The 23,587-nt window shown below is 37.2% G+C and overlaps 1 protein-coding gene across 4 annotated transcripts in view; it reads left to right on the top strand.

The window, feature by feature from the left end:
* LOC122845639 (peroxidasin homolog) overlaps window positions 1-23,587 on the top strand; it is a 44,831-nt gene that overhangs the window by 9,466 nt on the left and 11,778 nt on the right. The window contains exons 3-15 of one of the 4 annotated variants that reach the window (XM_044141935.1): window positions 1,174-1,245; window positions 5,633-5,704; window positions 8,640-8,711; window positions 9,319-9,390; window positions 11,131-11,300; window positions 13,901-14,018; window positions 14,599-14,768; window positions 16,426-16,698; window positions 17,048-17,323; window positions 20,176-20,451; window positions 20,721-20,833; window positions 21,310-21,466; window positions 22,000-22,108. In XM_044141935.1, coding sequence (XP_043997870.1) covers window positions 1,174-1,245; window positions 5,633-5,704; window positions 8,640-8,711; window positions 9,319-9,390; window positions 11,131-11,300; window positions 13,901-14,018; window positions 14,599-14,768; window positions 16,426-16,698; window positions 17,048-17,323; window positions 20,176-20,451; window positions 20,721-20,833; window positions 21,310-21,466; window positions 22,000-22,108 — 1,950 coding nt within the window. Of the gene's footprint in view, window positions 1-1,173; window positions 1,246-3,439; window positions 3,589-5,632; window positions 5,705-8,639; window positions 8,712-9,318; window positions 9,391-11,130; window positions 11,301-13,111; window positions 13,325-13,900; window positions 14,019-14,598; window positions 14,769-16,425; window positions 16,699-17,047; window positions 17,324-20,175; window positions 20,452-20,720; window positions 20,834-21,309; window positions 21,467-21,999; window positions 22,109-23,587 lie in introns of those variants that run through there. The other 3 variants (XM_044141936.1, XM_044141937.1, XM_044141938.1) reach the window with 3 other exon arrangements.

The raw sequence follows: 23,587 nt of genomic DNA, 5'->3' as shown, positions 1-23,587 counted from the left end.
CCAGACTGTTCAGCTTCAGTGGGCCTGTTCAGAGCTAACACTTGATGTAAAGTAGATTGCACTGAGTGAATGTGTCCAAACCTAGTAGTACAATGCACTCCTTAAACAGTATAAAACAATATTGAATGTACCGGATGGTATGTCATTTAGCCACTGTAAAGACAGAAAAGCCCTTGCGTAATTTCCTGGACAAAATATTTTGCTCTTTTTTCCGACTTCTTCAGCTTGTTCTGTTGAGTTCTGTAATGGCTCCTCATGGTAGTCGACCCCTGCTCTGTGTCAAGGATTTGTTCCTCAACGGGACAAAACAAAACTCTGTCTCCAACTACCAAGATAAGTTCCTCATATGGAACACTGATTGTATCTCTGTCGTTACTTTCCTTGACTTTTCTGTATCTGTTATTTAAGTGTTTCCCTTTTCTTTGGTAGTGATATTTCTTCACAGATGCTGTGATTGTGTAACAACTCAAACACAACATGTTGTCCAAGACTATTGAACCCAACAAGTTCATTTGACATTGCTAAAAAGTGAATTGGAAATGAAACAATTGTGACACAAAGATAATCTGCAGCCATTGTGCATTTTACTCCATTTAAGGCTTTAATTGCATCTGTTAATTCATCCACAGTGCTGCGCAGGGTGTGATAATGTTGGAGAATTATGTGATGATGCAGTTTGCAAATTAGAACAAATTTCAGTTTTGCTGAGTTTTTTTGGTGCTACAATTACCTCACCTCATTGATAAAGATTCTATATTTTCAATTCTATGTCCTCTAGTATCCATGCAGGACATGTTCAGGTTGTTTGCAGTTCACACAGGAAATCACATACAAGTCACATTCATTTGGACAAATGAACAACCATGCAAAAAAAACAAACAAAAAAAACAGATTTCATAAAAAAATTGTCATTGAGCAGTGTCAACGATACCTATGTGACAGAAATGGTGGTGCAATTTCAGAACGTGCTGAAATGTATTATGCAGAAGGAAACAAACTCACATTTTCCTGTTATTAAATCAAATGAGCTTTTTTTTCGATTTAATTGAAGTCCAGAACAGGTCCTCTTGGCACATTTTGAAGTCTTTGGTGGTTTACTTTACATTCAACAAGGACAACTGACGGAGCAACTTCTGAAGCAACTAACTTTCACTCCCTGTTCTTCTTTCACAGTCTCCTCAACAACAATCATATACGAAGGATTCCCAAGGGAGCGTTTGAAGACCTAGAAAACCTCAAGTATCTGTAAGTTTGCTGCATTTAATTTTGTTTCCTTATATGTTTAAGAGGGATGTTATTCATTGGTTCTGAAATGACTCAAAACCAATTTTTGCTTAACCGTAAAAGTATTTCTTATCCAATCTTACAGCTAAATTAACTCCTGGGAGAACCTGGTGATCATTGCGCCTGACTTGTTCATATTTTTTTTTAAATGTGTGTTTGTGAAGGAGGGTATTGTTACGAATCATGTAGAATGTGATTTGGAAAATTATTTGCCCATAGTGAAGCAAAATTTTTGCAGTGAGGACTCCAGGGTATTGCTAGAGGGAGGGGTAGCTTTATGAAAAGAGTTTTAGTTCAAAGTATTCTTATCCCAGCTGTGTCCTGAGCATGTTATCTATCCTTTTTATGCATGTGCAGTCAATGGGGTGGCAGCATCTTCTGCTTGGGGCAAAGAATGAGGAGAGTAGCTTGCATGCTGTTGTGAAAAACAGCACTCCAGCACCCCGGGATCTCATTTTCTCATTTTAATTGGTTGGGAGCAGCAGAGTGAGAGGCTCACACAGAGCTCCATTCATGCAAGAACCACCATTGGGTACCAGACAGAAGGTTTTTATTTAGAAGCATTCTAGAACGAAAGCTGGTCACAGATTTTGATATATTTATTGTTAATTTCACAAACTTTATTTTTTTATATATATGTAGCCTAATCTGATCTTGAATACAAGTAATACATTGTATTAAAGAAAAAAAAAATCTTGCATGTTTGGACACACCTTCTAATTGAATTCAATTAGGAGGTGTTTTGGACTTGTTTTGGACCTGACTTGTCTTTGTGTGTTGGCAGACATTTGAAAATACCAAAGTAAAATCTAGTTTTTCTCATTGCCACACATAGATTGCTGTTTAAGGTTAGTAGTTTTTAGCAGTGCTAATTGTGTTGATCACTAGCCTAAGATGTTGATGAGAGTTTAAAATGCAAGCCCTAAATTAAGTTGTCTTTGTTTCAGAATATTTGTAAAATTGTGTTGTGCAGCCACTGCATTTCATCCAAGTAGAGTGTGTTACTTTGTAACTGCTTTTAATATAAAATCGTATTAAAAGCTTACTGTAGGAAATCAACACATTGCTGTTATCACTCTTCATAAATCGACTAATGCATTTCCAACTGGACACAAATCTCTGTATGTCAACTATGTGGTCATATTCAATTGATTAGAGTAGCATTGAAAGTCCATTTATTTCAGAAACTCAATTCACTAAGTCAAACCAATTTTATGGATTAATTACACACAAACTGTTATTTTTAAGCATTTGTTTATGTTATGTTTCATGTTACTTAGAATTTTCCACTTATAGCTGATGAAAACCCAACATTTAACATTAGAATATTACAAAAGACCAATTGAAAACATTTTAAACCAAAAATGTGTGCCTAGTAAATAGGCAGACATTTTTATTAAAATCTAGAGGTAGCTATTTGGAGTAACTTAACCTCACAAATAAGCCTCATTGGAATACTTATTCTAATTTACTAAATATGACCGTATGCCTGAAAAGTTGATCTGGGTCAAACATCAGCTAAGTAACAAAAAGTAGTTGTTACTTCTTTTTGGGTGCGTTTCACTGAAAACACTTAGAACTCTGAATATTAATTAGTTATTTGCCTTAGCAGTGTGCAGAAAATTGCTCTGACTCTGGTGGGAGACTTACTGGAACCAAGTAGTCGTGTCTGTTTACTGATCGGTACAAGCGGAGTTATTTAGCAAGGTGAAAAGGACTTCAGAGGATAAAGTCTGTCCCCCACTTCTTCTGCTTCCATTGACATGAATGAATAAGTAAAGTTTCTCTTAATCAAAACAATTATCAAGCAAAGACCAAGAACAGAATGTTTTTAACTGGAGTCAATGTTCTTTGGATGTTTTAAATTTTAACATTTTTAGTTAAGGTCCTCTCAGAAGGTTATCACCTGTTTTTTTTTTTGTTTTTTTTAAATATACAGTACAGACCAAAAGTTTGGACACACCTTCTAATTAAATTCAATTCTCGAGACAAGAGCAATTCAGCTGTTTTGCTTTCCTCTCCACTGGATTCCAATCAAGAGCCTGCAGATTCTTTACGGTCCTCCCTCTTATTTGTAATAAAATCCTGCAGCTGTTTTAGTCACTTTTAATTAGGGAGCCCCTCCCCATCAAAACACAGCTGATCTGAGGACAGTACCACTGCAGGAACCTTAGTGATTGTTGAAAGTATCTGGTTACATCTTCCTGCTAGTCAGAGCTTGAAGCTGGTGGTTCCCATCTAACATCTTCACTTTCATTGAAGCACAGTGTATCTATCTCTGATTCATGCAGTTAAAGCTTAATGGTGAGCTTTCTTTTCTCTATAAGTACAGATCAGACTGATGTAAATATGCAAAGAGTTTGCCGATTGTTTTGTTTTTTTACAGCTGTAGTTTCTCATTACAGAATCAAAAAGTTTTCTTTTTTTCCATAGATGTAGAACTTTAAACGTTACACATTGCAGCAGTGTGTTGTGTTTGCATCCATTTTGGATGGTTATTTGTTTGTAGTTTATCAAAATGTATTATCTGAAAACATTGAAAATGAAAAGTTAAACATCTCAAAAATAACATTTTGAAAAGAATTACTTTATTGTTGGAGCAATTTTGTGAAAGGTAATTTGCCTTCTGATTTACAGTAATGTTGGTGAAGAAACTAATTTCATCCGAGTTGTTGATGCATTCTCCAGACATTTCAATCTGATCTCTTTGAGCAACACACTTTTAGTTAATTAATTAGTTGTTTAAGTTTACCTGCAACAAAGAGGAAAAGGTTGTAAGAGGTAGAAGCGATTTAAAGGAAGATTAATTGAATGACAGGCAAGGCCATTTTTCATACCAAGTATCTTTGTATTCTTGTTGGTTGCTGGTTAACTTTGGGTTTTGACGTCAAAGTATCTCATCACACTTTAAGTTCAGTCTATTTTCTTTATTCATGAATGTATTTTGGAGTTATATTTGCAGATGTTGTTTATTTGGTCTATACAATACGGTTGAAGTCTGTTGAATGTGTCGGACAGACACAGTAAAGGTGGTTTTAAAGTGCTTAAACTTACAAAGTTGTAAGTTTAAGTCACAAAAGTGGCTCATTTATTCCAAAATGGACAACTTGCTATTTAGTCTACCCACAGAAGGTTAAACTAACCAATGGCGCTGCAGTCTGGGTGGCACTGTGCCACTGTGGGTGGCTGCTTGAATGACAGGCATTTTCACAATTTCCAATGTCTGTCTCAGATTTATGAACTTTGGGATCATTTGCAGCTGACTCATTCAAAAACATGATACAGTGGTCCTTTATCTTGATATTATGCATCTGCTTAACTATTTTTGTTTGATTTTTATTACAGAGTGATTATGCTTAACCAAAATTTAGCTCAAATTGTCCGGGTGGTTTCCTGTTCTATGAAGGAACTCAGCTTTTTGTAATCATCTTGTTTGTCATCTAATTTTTTTTTTAATTTAATTCTTGTCCTGGTGGAGATCTGCATTTCTCATTATGCCCCTGGTTAAAATCATGAAGTGTGTGATGGGAGATGAAAGGATGCACAGCTGGAAGCTATTGCTTTTCTAGGCTCACATTTCTTTGACATGTATTGCAGAAGAATAACATGCGCATGAGGAGGGTGGTTTGCCTTTCAGGGGCGCCTGGTGATCCTGAACATTGTGTTCATGATCCCAACGTGCTCTACATTACTACATGGAACTCACAGCAAACATTTCACTCACGGAAATTTGTTATGTTTTTTTTATTACTTTGATCATTTCTCACATTTTTATTTGTTTTTGATATTTTGGTAACAATTTAGATCACTGAAAAGACAGCAAATAGTTTCCTTGTGATGTAGATACAGCAACTTTTACTTATTCTGAGTGAGCCTGTTGTTCAACTCGAAGACTGTTGAGTTTTCACTTCAAACTATTCTTGTGGAAGGTGATTGATACTAAGCAAAGACGTTGCTGTTTAATGAAATACATTGAAATGTCCATACCATAAATGTTTGTTGTATTAATTTGAAAGCAAGAAAGCTAAGCAATTGATCAACAAGGTCAATGAACAGCTCTTGGGCCATCACCTTTTACAATTATTCTTTAGCTGTAAGCTTTGCATGTTTACAGAAAGATAGTGGCTTTTTTATTGTAGGCAAACAAAATTGGGTTAGATGAATTTGTTTAAAGGTTTTTAATTCATCACCAGGAGTAAAAACCATTGTGAAAGTTGCTCTATTTATTTTTGGGGGGCAAATTAAGTTATTTTTATAACATGCTATTGGACTCAATACTTTTTTCCATAAATAGGAAAAATTAAGATGTGTGAGTGTTACTAATGTCACTGATTATCTCTCCTTTCAGCTATTTGTACAAGAATGAAATCCAATCAATTGACAGACAAGCATTTAAGGGCCTTGTCTCTCTTGAGCAACTGTAAGTGACCGAGTTCTTCATTCACCTTTTCTATTTGCTCGCAGCGTTCTGCCTTCTTATACCCATTTGTAGATGGCTTGACCCCTCTCCTCTCTCCAGAGGATCTCTGTAAAGAAATCCCAAAGCCTGGCAAAGCTGACATGCTTATGAGTCATACAGTGCATAAATCAAAGCATGCTCTTTACTGCTTAGGTTGTAGATGGGCATCATGCTGCTACATGCGACGGCCCTTTACCTTTTTTGTTGCCACTATGCATGCCATTTGTGCACCTGACCTTTGTCTGCTGCGCTGTGACCCACTTTGACTCCCTCTGCATGAGTCGCATGGTGATCATGACAGCTTTGCCCCAACCCCACTGAAGCTTTAAAACTTAATATGTTGCCGTGTTGTGCTGGAGCCAGGAGTACTGTAGAACAAAGCTTTGACCTACGTCTGTCTTCTTGGTGTGAAAATCACATCTCCCTTATGATTTGCTATAATCTTGTGTGTGTTAATTTTTTCTAGATAACCGTGCATACTGTGTGCTTTGTTTGTGTGATAAAGTGAAATTGTTTCCCATAAGTACTGAACATTGCACAGTTTTGTAGCGATGCACCAGTCCATTTCTTTCTCTTTCGATACTAATACAGATATCTGAGGCTCAGTATCGCCTGATACCGATCCGATACTGAAAAACAGCTCGGGCACATTGTGATATTGAACTTCTTTCAATATCGGGACTGATACGGTTGTTAATATGGGATTGGTGCATCGCTACAATTTGGAGATTTTGAGACCCTTGGTCTAATGATTGATGCCTGCTGTAAAACAGAAGTAACTAGAAGTTCAAACTGGGATGTTGCTCAAATTACAATTCTTACATTTAATAAAATTTTTATGTTTTCTGCTCTCAGTGGGAACCTGAGATTGTACGTTTTCATTCATGTTTCAGTATGAGTTGCAATTCCATGCATTCATAACAATAAAAACACATCCTGACCAACTTGGCCCCATGTTTGGCTATAATATGAAATCATGATTGAACTTTAAATCCCTTTGGATAGCTGAGTTCAAATTAATTCACCACACCTGATTACAGATTACTGTTTTGAGACGCAACATGTACGAATGAATAAATTTTAACTCCCACAAAGGTTTGAGACAAAACAGAAAATAAATTTGTTTTTGTTATATATACAGTAAAATATAATAATTCTTTTAATTTAGTTGCCAACAAAATTCATTCTCAGTGTCGGACCGAGCAGCTGGGTTGAATTTCCCCCCAATAAAGGGATACTTTGTGTGTTGGTGGCAAGTTGTAAATCCCAGTAATTCTATTAAATCAGATGCCAAGGCATTAAGTCTCATTGTGACTTCATTGTTCTGAATGAGGGGAATCCCAAATCAGTGGTTGATGATTCTCCTGTGATTCATAAGTGTCTAAGCCTCATGTCTGATTTGCTGTCAGTAAATGCAGTGGCTTTGGTTTGTATCAGCCTAATCTGATGAATTAGGCCTAAAAGAAATTCATCATGGCTTCACTCTCTGATCTCTGACATCTAAAAGGCTCTTTGTTGTCTTAGTTTGTTTCACTGCTGCATTAGTGTTGAGTCTCAGGTAAAAGCAATCCCAATTTGAAACCTTATTGCTTATTTTTATCCAACTGTCTGATTTTTTTTCTGCATTTATATTTTGTCTCCAATCTGAGAAAATGCAATGCTAATTTTAGCATATTGTAGTTCTCTAAACAAAAACCTTATTTTTATTTCCTTTTTCTACAAACATTTTTAAGTAGATCACATTTGACTAACTAGCATTACAGAGGAACTGAATTTGACTCTATTGCATTTTAATTGGGACAAACTCTGGACTGTCTGATTTTGGATCTGAATCCAATAATCTGATGTTATTATTGGATTGTATTAGGTGATTTGGGAAGATTTTAATAGAATTTGGTCAAATCGGATTTTATGTCATATGAAAAAAATGCAACTGTTTGACATGTAAAATACCCTCAGCTGCTGTTTGTGTTTGAAAAATGTAAAACAAAAATGACTTGATATTTTTTTATCTTACATCCTGTTTATATAAAACATGATTCTACTGCTTTATTGACCACTGGTTTATACTACTGAATTGAATGAAATTAGGCATAATTATGAATTTACTCATTTGTCTGCATGACTCATCTGGCAGGTATGAATGCAGTGGTGATAGCAAACCTTTTCCCTAACCAAAGCTGAAGTTGCTAAAAAGGCACTTGAGTTACTTTAGGGCAGCGCTTCTCAATTCCAGTACTCAGGCCCCCCTGCTCTGCAGGTTTTAGATGTGCCTCTATTCCAGAGCAGCTGATTCAAAAGATTCCATGACCATCAAGTGCTGCAGAAGCCTGTTAATCACTGACATATTCAATCCAGGTGTGTGGCAGAAGGGAAACACCTAAAACATGCAGGGCAAGGTGGGGCCTGAGAACTGGAATTGAGAAACACTGCTTTAGGGTGAGAAGAAATAGGTTTCTGTAATCTATTGAAAAATAACATTTACAGTAACTGGTTACTGAGCATAACTATTTACATATTACACACTAATAAAAAATCCAAATAGAAAGCACACAGAATTAGTTGCTTTGACCTCATCACAAGTGTTTGTCAGAATCCATACATAAATTGCATATTTCAGTCATTTTCTCTTGAAATTGTTCCACGTTTACTTCCTTGAATTTAAAACTGGGCCCTTAAATTTTAAACATAAATATGTCATAAATGCCTACATGTAGACTCCTGCAGTCTGCCAAGATCCACAGAGCCATTTTCTCCATATTTATTTCTGACACACTATTGTCCAAACCCCGACCTGTCCACACCCTGCCCCCACCCATTCCATTCCATATAATAATGTAACATTTTATAACCATGAAACCTGAAATACCTAGTTGTACATTTTGTTCTGTTTCAGCTACCTGCACTTCAACAGCATCGATTCTTTGGAACCAGAATCCTTCAGCCATCTGCCGAAGTTGGAACGACTGTAGGTGCATGCAGTCTCACCTTTTTGCTAAAATTCGTAAAATATATTTAGTTCAGACACAATGCAAGTATAGTTAAAATCCGCTCTTATGAATCAGTAAACTGCTATATTAACTAGGTTTACAAGATTTTGTTTATTTAGCTACATGCAATAATTAGTATGGTTTTATGAAACTCCCTCCTTCTCTTGTTTCTCATAGACTTAATGATATGTTAGCTTCTTGTTCCATTTTTTAAACCTGGTGTATTTGCACTTGCAGCCTTGAGTCTGTGCAAATAGATGGAACACCTGAAGGGAAGAAAAAAAAAGAGGAATAGGGGAAGGAAGGAATTCCCAGGTGTGTAGTTTAGCGTTGTTGGGGAAGATTTCCATGGATACAGTCAAAGCAGAGACAAGAAAGATCTTTGAATCAGTTTCCTGAAAGGAAGGATACAGAAATGTGTGTCTACAGTGGAAAAAATGTGTGATGCCACTATTATCTGGAAGGACAATGATATTTATCCTGTTTTAAAAACAGAAAATAAGTCACCAAAAACAACATCCTTTCTCCACACTACCCGTTTTGTTGGTCACTTGTTTATTTTCCTGTTTTCTGTCTCCCTATCAGGTTTTTGCACAATAACAGAATAACACAGCTCATTCCAGGAACCTTCGCTCATCTTGAGTCCATGAAACGATTGTAAGTGCAAAGAATTCTAAATAAAAACATATCTTTAGAGCAGCATTGAAATACATTGTTAAAATGACAGCATCTTCCTGATTATATTCTCCTGAAATATGAAATTTTTTATTCTTGACGCCAACTTTTTTTTATGACTGAGTTTTATCTTCTGAGAAAAAATCAGCTGTTCAGCCCTTGTTTCAGTGTTCTTTTTCCTCTTTTCCCACTCATAAATTTACTTCTAATGTTTGAATGAGAGTTCAAGAAGAGAGTCAAAAGCCTTTTTAATCACACTGACTTTGCTTTTGGCTCTTTATGTAGGAACATATAAACAATATTAGACTGAAAAATCATTAAAAACCTCAAGAGCTTGTTCATCAAAACCTCATGAGTGTAAAGCATCTTTTTTTAGGTGACATATTGTAGTAAAGCTGAACCAGAAAAGAAGTCCAGGCAATGAGACCAGCTCCCACAGTGAGAACAATCTGTCCCTGTCTCTTTATGGTGGGCCCCACTGTTTGCACTGAGCTGGATTTGGTGGTGCCAGACACACTGTAGTTTATGAACTGTCACAAAGGAGTGTTTTTAACACTGCTGCACACAGCTAATGTGATCGCAGGTTGACAGCTCTGAAGTGCATGTGTGACTGGATTGAAATCACAACTACTCAGGCTGCCTTTTGAGGTGTTCTTGGCCACACGTGATTCTATTATTTCTACTCCTGTAAAACCAACGCAGTCCTGAACCAAATGAGCAGATTTCCTTTTACTAGGCTACAAGATTTCCACTCTGATTTTTTTTTATTTATTTTTTTTTTTTATTATTATTGTGTGTCATCTTGGCTTGTTATGATGCAGTCAAAGTAAAACATTTGGTTTTGTATCCTGCTGAACAACTTACTTGAAACTAATCACATACCTCTTTAGACTTCAGTAAGTATTAATGACATAAATAACCCCGATTTAGGGCTAAACTTAAATTATATAGGCCTGTTTGCATGCCCTTTAATAGGCAAACAGCCTGATCCAGTTTTTTTCTAGTGGGCCCCATTGTGTTTGGAAATCAGGCAAAAAGCCTGCTCTGACCGTGATCTAAACTTCAGGCTCTAGCATATATTGTCCAGCTTAAGTCAAACTATCGATGCACTGTCACGTTCATTTTCAACCGCATCCTTCAAAGACAAGCTCCTATGAAACTCCTCCTGCTGCGGTACATGTCATGGTGTTTTTGTCAACAAGTAATATGATTTATAACTGTGTAGTAAACACAACGATCAAGACATAGAGAAACAACTATTACAAGTTGACAACTTCGGATGAGGAGGGAATAATGACTGATGAGCTGCAACATCTTATTTTAGTTTTAATTTTGTCGGAAGCCTAAAAAAAATAATAGAAGGTGTTGATGGGATGTTCTCCTGCTGCATCGTACCGGAAGTGATCAGGGGGAGTTTATTGTTTTGGTTCATCAAGACATACTTCCTCATGGCCCTCAGACCATTGCTCGTCAAAAAAATGCTGCTCTCACGCTGAAGAAGTCTATTATGATCTGATAACTTTCCACCATTTTGATTTTATTGATAATTAGGGTCTGACGGCATTAATTTCTGCAAACAATTCAACTGAAATTAGATAATAATGAACAAAAAACTCCTACATATGTTTGCTCATATAAAGATGTGTATGCATTTATCTGTGATGCTTCCAGGGGCCCTTTTACCTCTTCTGATTTGCTCTTTGCTTGTGTCCATGTTTGCAGGCGGCTGGACTCTAACACTTTAAGCTGTGACTGTGAGCTGCTGTGGCTGGCCGACCTACTGAAGCAGTACGCCGAGTCAGGAAACGCCCAGGCTGCTGCCACCTGCGAGCATCCCAGTCGACTGCAGGGCCGATCGGTGGCCACCCTCACTGCTGAGGAGCTCAATTGCGGTACAGACAGAAGAATGAATAAACATTTTATTTTGATTGTTTTAAAAGTGTCTTCATGTTGCTTCTTCAAACCAGCTTTTAGCCCTTTGTAGCATTAATGTTTTCATTTCAGTGGTATTTTATAGCACCTGGCAAAATTATTGATAGTACTTGAACTTTGTGACAATTTATTATGGTACAACCACAAAATTTTATGTATTTTTACAAAATAAAAAGTAATTATCTAGATTTGCAAAGGTAGGAGAGAAAGAGTGCCAATAGAAGTCAATAAAACGGTGTTTGCTTAATTTTGAAACTGAGAAGAAAAAAAATTAAAACTTGTAAATGAAGTCATGTACATAAACAGAGATATCCTCCTGTGTACTGTGCAAATAAATATTTACAGTTTATGTAAGCACTGGTGCTTTATGGGGCCCAAATACCTCTGGTCCACAGAAACCTATTGGGTCTATGCTAACTAAACTTGTCATGCAAAGTTTCTTTGCAACTTTCATCCAATTTGTTTTTGTCTTTCTTTAGCATTTAATAAAGCCATTGTTAATACATACAGACAATAGCTTAGCCTTCCTTCCTGCTAGCAGCACCTGTGTTGAGTCATGTATAAACTACATAATCTAATCACACACTGCGGATGTACACACAGGTGTATGTTTCTGTTCTTTGTCTTAGCACTGCAGCTGTTTTGCTCCTGGAAAAATCTACCCATCTGGAGGAAATGTCAACCTTGTGGTCACTGCACCAACAAGCAGATGTTCACTTTATCAGTGAGAGGGGATAAGAGTTTATCTTATTTTGTTTCTTAAGTAGAAAGGATGTTTACAGCACAAATGTAAAATTTAATAAGCATTTGGAATATTCCTACTAGGTCATGAGAAGTTTGGAACAACATGGACTGTGCTTATGTTTTTGTTTCTTTGTTTTTTTTTTGCAAAGAAAAAAATGGAAACGTATCCAAAATGTTATAAAAGAGATCAAAAATATTTAATTAAATAAAGACTCAAGAAGTCAGTCATTTTGAATTGGAAAATTTGTAGAAACCCTTGACATAGAGAAACATCTGCATTCATACTTGTGACAGAAGTGCCTCTACTTCTACCTGTACTGTGACCTAGGCATTAGAAAAGCTCTTTCATTTGAACCTTTCAATCAACTTGCATAAGTTTTACATTTACAAAAGGAATGTCAAATTATTTGTTGTGTAGGGATGGTTTTTGCTTTTATGTAAAAGCAATAATTATTTATACTGTTAATAATTTATTGCGCATTGAAGTTATTTAATAATAATCTCTACCATTTCTTTCCTATTTTATTTTAAATCTCAAAATTAAGCAAAGACAAGAATTAACTCTCACAGCATTGAGTATTTTTCAAGTGCTAATTTTGCAGAATATCACGTGTTTTTGATGTTCTGTTCTTTCTATAATTGTCAATGGAAGTATAGCAAGCTATTGGATGATTAATGATCTGTTCTCTAATTTGCCTGTTTTGGATAAGAAAATAACAGTAATTTTGTTCACACTTCTTTTTAATAAGAGTGGAAAAAAAATCCAGATAATTGCATAATTATCTGTATATCATGGGGGCTCCAGAACTAAAACCACTTGTTGTAAACCTGTATTTTCTCCAGCTCCCTCTGAATCCCTCAGTCTGAACCAGGTAACTGTATCTTAACCACAGTTTAATCACAACAACTTACTTTAATGGCCTTAACGTGCCCTTTCCTGCCTACTGTAGCCCTCCCAATCCTTCACATCCAGGAGAAGAATGTCTTCCTGAAAACATGGTGGAAGTCATTCTACACCGCTCCCCATCAGTCTTTTCCTTCATGGTCCACTTCAGACCCTGTAAGCAGAGTGGTATGCTGCCTAGTAAGAGCTGCAGCCCAACTTCCATCCCTTTGAGATGTTATGGTGTTTGTATTGATTGACCTACTGGTGGATGCACAACAGTCGTCATCACAAGCGGTTGCTTGTGTGAGAACTTTGGAGGAAACTGCTTAAAGGAGTTGCTTCTGACCTGAATTGGTGAGCAGACACTGTGAAAGTGGGAGGCTGAATCTCCCTTTGGGACATGGGAATTGTTCTTGTTTGTTGCTTCTGTGTGTCTTAGATTTCACATGCTTGTGGTGACCATTAATCTAGATCACCACTGAGTACAGGAAGTACATCCTGTCGGAAACTTCTGGAATTTGGCCTCTGAATAAGCTTAGAGAGTCTTCCAACATGGATGTAAGAACAGGTCTGGTTCGGCAGAGGCTCGGTACAGTTGTGGTAAAAAAATAAGTTTACCATATGTTGTTATGGAAAACTAATTCAAGATACATTATCTCCTGTTGACACAATATCAGCAATCATCTTGGGGTTGCGGTTGTTCCTGCCCCTCACCCTACGAATGGTTATGAGGCTGTTTCCAAACACTTTGGGTTTGTCAATCTGCACTTAGGAATTATTCTTAGAAAATGGCAAGAAAAGACCTGCGCGGCACACAACTGTGAGCACAATGTCCTTCAGATGGGAGAGCTTAGAGTGGAGATGTTTGGCTGGACTGCAGATTTATATGAAGAAAAAATAAAAAATTCTTGTTGAATTTTCTCATTGCAGAGGTACCAAGGATTACCTCAGAGCCCCGGGATGTCGATGTCACATCAGGAAACACTGTTTACTTCACCTGTAGGGCTGAGGGAAACCCCAAACCTCAGATTATCTGGCTCAGGAACAAGTAAGATTTATCAAAACCTTAAAAAGATGAATTAAGAGAACTGAGATGAATTTCACATGTTAGTTTTAAAAAGAAAATGTAATCTATCCTAGTGATTAATGTATTTTTCTATGGATTATTGGAATTTTGAGCTGTTTGCTTCTCACAAACCTTTCTGTTGTCTAAGATTTTATTGCACTTTTAGCTCGGCAGAAGGATGAAAAGAAAAAGGAGACATGCAACAAACAGCCTGCAGTTGGGAATAAAACTCAGAACAGCTGCAAAGAAAAATATGGCTTCCGTAAATGTTGTTCTACCTGTGAGCCGTGTGATGGCCCCCATTGGCTTATTTTTTCTTTAGAACAATAATGTACAACTGAAACTAAATGTAGATAACTCTGCAAATTGACAATGACCAGATTATTTAGATGTTTACATCAAAGATGTTGTATGTTATGTTTACCATATCCAATATTTGATTTTTTTGGAATATTTTTGTAAATAAAATAATATTACAAGGACACAGAAAATACAGAATAAAACTATCCAACCATTTAGAATAAACAATATTTGCATGTTTTTTTGTTTTGTTTGTTTGCAGCAACGCTTTAAATATGCGAGATGACAATCGTCTGAACCTCCTGGAGGACGGGACACTGATGATTCAAGACACCAGAGAGACTGACCAGGGAGTTTACCAATGCATGGCCAAGAATGTAGCTGGGGAAGTCAAGACTTCAGAGGTCACTCTTCGATACTTTGGAGCTCCCTGTAAGTGCACTACTTTCCTTTCTCTACCAGCTTGTTATGCAATTTTCCACACCTTCTCATAGAGGTTGAATACAGGCTCATTTGGGAGTAATTACATTTCACAAACTGCAGTATAATGCAGGATGTGAGTTTGTGTTGGAGAATCTGGCTAATGTTACTTTGATATGACTTGTTGATCATTTGATTGTAGCATATTCTGGTTAATTATGTTACAAAATTTACCAAACAGAGGCAAATTTTGAAAATTGTAATAGAAAAAAAAATACAACAAGCACTTCTCTGTCCTCTATCAAGAGCTAAGTGAGCCAAGCAAGTCAAATGACATAGACAAACTGGAAACCCCTGTCCCTGTCCTGTGAATGTGGTTATGAAAAGTGAAGAAGGCTTGGTTTGGTAGCAAAACAAAACAAAAAAACAGATTTGATTAACAAGCTGCATAAAATGCCGGTTGTCCACATAAAAGTAGGTTGTGATTTTTAAGCAGTACATGAACAAAAGGTATCAGGAGTTGGGTTCTGACAGAGAATCTTTGCAAACATCACTTTTAAAAGCTGCGACTGGGACCCCAGGCCAATACTTAAGATTGAATCAAGATATAAATAAATTTTTTGCATTTTTTTATAAAAATGTACTTGTTATGATTTTTAAGGAAAGCATGTATAATTTTACAATAAAAGTCTGATTGGTCCATCTCTAAATAATTCTTAACTCTAGATGAAGACGGTGCCTTTCAAAATATGCAAAACATAGTTGCTGTTTATTTTTTTAACTTTATGGAAACTTATTGTGTCAAAAAAACAAAATCAAATAGGAAGCAAAAAAACTGATAACAGATTATTTTTGTGCATGTTTTGGTTGAAACTGAGCCCATCAGAAGTTTCTGGGAACTGATGTTGTGCATTTTCTGTCTATGTGATGGAAAACCACATATACAAACATATTTTCTTCATTCCACTGTAATCACTGACCAAATAAGGATACATATCCACTACATCTTATTTCAATAAACATTGAAAACAGTTTGGTATTGGTCAAGTTGTTTTGAATTTTGAGTCAATGAACACAAAAGTGGTCTTTGTAAGTGAGCTGTAACCCATTTTTCTAGAACTTTTAAAGTTGTTGCCAACAATATCCATATATCACTCTGTTTGGTTGATTAAAATGTTTTATGTTGTCTTTCAAAACGTGAACACTGAGTTCGTTTTTGTTTGGATCTTTTTTTTTTTTTTTGGTCATACTGTGGAGTTAAGTTCTGGCCATAATTTAGATGCTTGATATAGGTACTCTAAACACTGAAGAGTGTTGAAATCTGAAAATTGTACTAAAGTTCAAGCTCAGTGCAGGCCAATATTATCTGAGACTCATATTGTGGCTGATATCGCAATGATTTCCGATATTAACATTGGATCAGGATCTATTTATAAAACTGTTTGGTTCTAGATTTAGCTTGCTTTGTGAAGTAACTGGTTGTCATAATTTGGATTTCTATTGATTTTTGTAGTATTTGGAATAGAAAAAACTTTGCCCTAACAAAACATAATTGTGTCATCTGCAAGGAAAAAAGCATTTTCTAATGTTGATGAACTTTGTAGGGCTTAGTGAAGTTATCTGGATCCTCATTTCAACTTTACTCCTCCCTCTTCTCTTGTTCTTCCAGCCCGGCCAAGTTTTGTCATTCAACCCCAGAACACAGAGGTGCTGGTGGGTGAGAGCGTGACCCTGGAATGCAGCGCCACTGGTCAGCCACAGCCAAGAGTCACATGGACGAAGGGTGACCGCACGCCACTGCCTAGTGACACTCGCATCAACATCACTCCATCTGGGGGGCTTTACATCCAAAATGTTGTCCGAGAGGATGGAGGACTATACACATGCTTCGCCTCCAATAATGTGGATACCATACATGCTACAGCACGCATCATTGTCCAAGGTAAGGCTTTTAGATTTAGACTTCTATTAGTGTAAATGTTTTTTCTTACTATATAAATCCTAAATGTTTTCTGTTGTATTATTCATATAAAAACATTCATCAATCTCACAAAAAACTAAGTTAAATTTAATTAGTAAATCATAATTCTTATAAAAACAAACATGGGATAAACGTAAATTAATTCCAAATATTTATCACAATCTTAACACAACATAGCTGTGTCATCTTGACAGAGGAGTAGTTTTTGTACATTTGTAAAAATATTTGGAAAATCTAATTTTTGTTAATAGTTGTAATGAACTGCATAAAAATGTCATATTGTTGTATTTTTTTCTCCTATTTTGAACAGCGACTCCCCAGTTTACCGTCACACCACAGGACCAGTCAGTTTTGGAGGGTAACAACGTGGATATTCCCTGTGAGGCGAGTGGTTACCCAGAGCCAGTGATTGTCTGGACTCGAGGTGGAAATTTACTGCCTTCTGACCGACGACATGCAATTCTGCCTCCTGGTACCCTCCGTATAACTCGTGTTGCGACCCATGACGAAGGCCAGTATGAGTGTGAGGCAGTGAGTCCAGTGGGGACAGTGCGCGCAACTGTGCAGCTCAGCATTGAGCAAAGAGGTGAGAAACTAAAGGGATCAGATCACTGAATAACACAATAATGTTCCCAGAGCTCATAGTACTTCGGCACAGTGCCGCATCATCGGTGTACATGCAAAAGAGAAATCTGGTTTGCTCAGAGATTTATCAAATATTTCACTGAATCTGATAGAGGTACAGCTTTCACTGTTAAGCACACTACTGACCCACTAACCACAAAGGTGTGCGCAGGGCGTGGCTCTTGGCAAAACTTTGATTCAGATCCAGGAGTCGTTCTGTTAAATGTTCCATTCACTGTCAATAGCCATGTTTACTTTGACGTAAGTAATCAGAATAAAAATGTGTCATGTAAATGCCCCTGTCAGAACATTCTGATTGGATTCATGCCAACCCTCTCACTTTTGGGCATTATTGTGCCTAAGAGCGTAGGGGCCCCTAAACCTGGGGCTCTCTCCAAAGAATTTGTTGTAAAAAGTCATACAGTGGCTTACTTCATCTCCTTTCTGAATCCTGGTAATTTGTATTCACAAAATACAAAATGGCTGTTTTTCTCTAATTTTTCTCCCAGAAAATACTTTTAGACTCCATCTCAATGATAATGTATGGATGACAAGCACAATGCACAAGAAGCATCTGGGCAACAAGATCATATGCCACCCATGGAGCAAAAGGGTTATTTTTTATATAACATTATATGTTATGTGTTAAAAGTGTGTTGCAAAAACCTTTCAAAAGTGCTCATTGTTTTTATTAACGAGGCTGTTGCTGTGTTATAGTTTCAGACAAGAGGAAAGTTAAGCACTGAGTGTTTGGAAGCTGGCAGTGGTGTATCCCATTTATTGCTAATTTGTTATTTGCCCTGGTCAGTGTACTCCTAAGCTTTTCTCATTAAAAAAATATCTTTTGGGGTGGAATTAGAGGAAATAAACATTTATTTAATACAATAAGTTAAAAGGCAGTAAAGTTCTTCTACTAGTAAATTATATTTTCTAAAGTTTACCTGCTTTATTAAGTAAATCAGTAACTGATGTATCCAAACGTTCCCCCTGCATGTTTCCCTCAATAATCAGTAGCAGCAGCAAAATGTTTCCAATATTTGTCTGAAATAACCATACGTGACTGACTGGAGCTGCCATCTGAGTATTTACCTTAAATTAACCTGGGCCAAATACCATTTTGGGCTAAACTGTCTGACTGATAGAGTTTAGTGAGCATAACAGAGCATTTGGGGAATTAAAACACAAGTGAAACATTGAGTGATTATTCATAGAAATGTGAGGCTTGCACAATTATAGCAAAGTTTTCTAAGATAAAGTCCTTAGGTTTAATCAACAATTTTTTCCAACAGCTTTCACCAGAGTGTGAACAGAGCAACACACTCTGGTGTGTGGGTGTGTTCACACCAGAGTACCTGTGCTTGTCAAAAAGGAACAAAAATTACAATGTCTACCTCAATTTGACCAGACCTGTGATGCTTCAATTAGAAGCAGATATTGACAATGGGTGAATTGATCTTTTTGTGAAATTAATTTTTGTAACACTGGTAAGCTAGGCTCTCCATTTCTCCTGACTTTCTCCTGCTCGTCGATAAATCCCCATGTAAGTCTTTACTGTACGAATGACAATTTAAGCTGGATTTTAAGCTGGACATTGTTGTTACTACTTACCCTTCAGTTGGCCATTATGTTATGCATTAATGCCTGAGTTAGATGTTCCAAACATCATGTAATCACTCTGGAAAGTTTTGGCTGCATTCTCAAGTGCCTTGTCCTCACTTTTTCTCTTTCATGCTTTTTTTTTTTTTTTTTTTTTTGATACTTCTCAACTTTGAGTCATAGAAATGAATTTAACTATTGTGAGCTACAAGCCTGTGCACAATTGAAATCATATGTGGTTTTATGGTTGGCTTAAGAAGTTTGTGTACTGGCTAAAAAACAATCTCAGCTGAAGTGATGGACTTGATTGCTCTGTACTACAATGCCCTTCTATGTTTGCATGGCTTTTTTTTCCTCGCAGTATAAGCCATTCGGTTTTATGTGTAGCGGAGCTTTACTGCCTCCTGTGAACATGATTTCATTGAATGTGCAGCTGAAATTACAGGCCTGACATAACACAGGAAAGCGTGGCAGCCTGTAATCCTGAGATGACACCATGTTTTTCCATGTAGTAATGGCTGTTAACATGGCTTAAAGTACATGCTGCATAATGGCTCCTCAGTGTTTAAGGTGGTGTGTTGGACCACAACCCTGGTGGCTGAGTATGACAGCTGTGCAGCTCCAAACAATGCTCAGAGATCAACATTAAGATGAGAAAGTGAATCTGATAGGGATTATCACAGAATTTCACATTTTGATGCTCTTATTACGCTTCTATCAGTTTCTCTGTAGTCTGAATAGTTTGTGTGCAGCTGTGGTCTGAAAATCAAATAAAACCCTCCCAGCTGCAGAAATGTTGTGTCCTTTTCATTTTAGTGAGTCATATGTTTCAGCTAATTAGAGTCAGGCTTGTACAAAATGTCATCTGTGTGTGGGTGTGCGTTTGTGTTTTTTAAAATTTTCTCTTGCTGAAATATGAGAGAAGTAAAGGGGGGGATGATGAAGACAGTTTAGATTGTGAAAAATTAGACAGTACAGCATGACACAAAGACTAACAATGCTCTACAGTCTCCAGTGGTGAGTGAACTATTGATTTACAGGCCTGTGCAAAAGTCACAAACCTCTGAGGAATCAGATTTTCAAGAATTATCTAAACATTTTACATCACTCAGTTAAAAAAAATAAAAAAGTCCACAATGTGTTACATTTATACATTATCTATCTATAACATGAATATTAACAATATAATATATTGCTCCATTCTTCTCTCTTATGCAGCGGCCCCCCAGTTCACCATAACGCCACAGGACCAGTCAGTCTTGGAGGGTAATACGGTGGATTTTCCCTGTGAGGCAAGTGGCTCTCCAACGCCACTGATCATATGGACTCGAGGTGGAAGTCCTCTTCCCTCGGACCGCCGCCACGTCATCCTGGCCTCCGGTACGCTCCGCATCACTCGGGTTGCTGCACACGATGAGAGCCAGTATGAATGCGAGGCGGTGAGCACGGTGGGAACGGTCCGCACCACTGTGCAGCTTAGCATCGAGCAAAGAGGTGAGAAACGTGAAAAAAATAGAATACTTATATATATAAAATAAAAATTCAGGATTGCCTCTACACAGGTCTTTTGATACAGAAGCCATCTGTTGGAACATCACCCTGAAATAAAAGTACAACTTTAATTAATATGGCCTGTGGCCATGAAACCCTGTTTTCTTCCTTGTGGTGGACCATTGCAAAATGATATGTATATATACTTTCTATGTTGGGCTGTGGTGCAAAATTATTAACGTGCATGTGTGTGTATGTTTTAACTTATTCAGTAACGCCTGTTTTCACAAATGCTCCAAGGGACCTGACTGTGGAGTCTGGTCAGGATGTGCAGATTCCCTGCAGTGCTCGGGGCCAGCCGCGGCCGGTCCTCACCTGGAACAAGGTTAGAATTATTCAGACAGTTTCTTAGTTATCACAACAGAATTCAGGAAAAGTTATCCCTCAGCACATTGAGGTTGGACTCAAGCAGTGTCAGTTTTTTTAGAACAGGCATCTTGACAATTGCCCAGGGCACTAGAAAGGGGGGGCGCACAAACAGCAGATAAAAAAAATTTACTCATCCATTATTTGTGCTTGAACCAGTTTTCTATCGTTTTTATGCAAGCGGACTTAATTGTGTGTCGGTGCCCGGTTTTTCCTGAGAATAGGGAAGCTATTTTACATGCCTTGTGCACCACTGCCCTGCATTTTTGTCTTGCCCCAAGAAATAGATAATGTCATGTGTTTTGATTGGTTAGGGGACAGCAGAAGCAAGGGAAGGAAGACATTAACACACGAACCACCACTGCTCCTAAGACTGAATTTATTTGACCTTGAAGCTGTCAGATCCCTGATCTTCTCAGTTGCTTTGTCTTTTAGGATGGTGTTCAGATAACAGAGAGCGGCAAGTTCCACATCAGTGAAGAAGGTTACCTGGAGGTGAAAGATGTTGGCACTGCAGATGCTGGACGCTATGAATGTGTAGCCCGGAACCCCATTGGATACCAGGCTGCTCGAATGGTGCTTACAGTCACAGGTAAACCCCCCCCCCAAAAAACCATATATATATATATATGCAATTTATTATGGAATAACCATTATAACACTTTTACCTTGGTAAAAACCAAATCTCAGAGTTAAAGCAGTAACTCCTGTTAATGATCTTTAGCCATGCCCTTTAGTAATCTGGTCACAGGCTACTGCTGACCAGTCAGGTCTGTGTAGAATGGTCTGTGTATCTGTGTTCCCTGCTGTAGTGCTTGAGGTCAGACTGCAGTACTTTGCTAGTGAACCATAAAGTCAATCAATGTGCTCAGTTTTTGTTGGACTTGCAGTCTTCACTTCACAGTGAAATGGTTTTTAGAGGCATGGAAGCATAACGGTGTTGAGGTAAAAAAACAAAAAAAAACATCTGAAGCTCTAAAGTCAGCATCATGACATTTTTGTTGGTCAAAGTTACTTTCTAAATGTATTTATGAGAAGGAAACCAGAAGACAAAGAAATACTCCTGTTATATTTTCTTCTCTTTGTTTTAAATTCTATATTAATTTGTTCATCTTTTTCTGTCAGTGCCTGCTATCAGCCGAGAGGGAGACACATTTGTGAGCACATCCATAGAGCAGGCCATCCGGACTGTGGACAGTGCAATTGAGTCCACAAGGAGACGGCTCTTTGACGGGTAGGACATGATAAACTCGCACAGCAAACATATTACAACCCACATATGTAACACACTTGTTTCCATTTTGGTATGTTAACAATATCAAAAATCAAAGCACAGCATATGGATTTTATGTGACAGACCGACAAAAGAAGGGCATAAAAGTGAAGAGGAATGAAAAGTATATATGGCTTTCAAATATTATAAATAAGTACAAATCGGAAAAGTTTGTTGTATTTGTAAGGCTTAAACATGAACTTGGGTGTTCTACATTTTTATTGAAGCTCTGGCTGCATGTTTAGGGTTCCTTTCCTTCAGGCTTATCTTGTCTCAACTTTGAACAGCTCTCCCTTCCAAAAAATGCATCCCCTCAGCACAATGCTACCACCCACATGTCTCACAATATAGATTATGCGTTCAGGACGATCTGCGATGTTAGTTTTGTGCCAGGCAGGGGTTTGTTTGTATTTCAAACTGTTCAGTTTTGGTCTGATCTGATCTGTCTTTCACATGATTTTAATGTTCCCTGCATCGCTTATGGAAAACAACAAACCATGATTTTTACAAGTTTTTGTTTTTCTAAGCCTCACCTATAATACCTTTAAAAAGGCAATCAAAGTGCCCGATATTCAATTGAAAATATCCTGAGAATTTTTGCAGTAGCTGCTTTCAAGATTTTTGCTTCTATAATTGTCATTGATATTTCAGAATAAATCAGAAGGTAATATTAATGTGTAAGATCCACCCTTACATGGATCTTATCCAAAGAATAAGATCCATGTAAACTAACACCGGTCATCTCACTGTTAGTTTAGAACTTGTTGCTATTGAAAGATAAAAAACTTCTTAGCTGTGCTTTAGACACTGAGGAATGTCATAAAAGTGGGTGAAAAAGATTTTATAGCTTGCGCTGCTCATTTTTTGGAGAACTTATTTTTCAACATTTTTTTTTTGTCACGATGTTAAAAACCCACAGATATACTCAAAGATGTTTTATGTCACTTCAAAGGAATTGAAATTAATATCAAGACTTGGAACTGTGCCCTGATTCATGAATCATCTTGAGGCCCCAAAAACATGGCTGTCAGAGGTATTAGCCTAAGCTAATTGAAGTTGTGCTAAAAAAATGTGGCAAATCCTTCCAGGTCCTCAAAACTTCAAGCTTTATAGGTTATCATAATGACATATTGAAGTAGTAAATCAAGCAAAACAGTATTTTCTAAAACATCTGCACTATAAGTAGTTGGAGTATATTTAAATACTTAAATAAAATCACGTCTCAATATTTCAGATGATAGCAGGATACAATGACTGTGCTGCATTAAATGTAAAATAGTTTTTTAGTCGATGAAGGCCAACTGCTAAAGCACACAGTCACACACACAGCTGATGCAGGCCAACATGACTGTGGGATGTAAAACAATTGTTTGCCCCGGTTCATGTTGGCACTTGACTTTTTTGCATAGAAACTGAGCATGTAATACTAAACCCAAGTCA

Source organism: Gambusia affinis, linkage group LG16 (genome assembly GCF_019740435.1).
Source record: "Gambusia affinis linkage group LG16, SWU_Gaff_1.0, whole genome shotgun sequence".
NCBI lineage: Eukaryota > Metazoa > Chordata > Actinopteri > Cyprinodontiformes > Poeciliidae > Gambusia > Gambusia affinis.
Note: the sequence above shows the minus strand (reverse complement) of the source record. Positions and strands in the feature narration are given on the sequence as shown.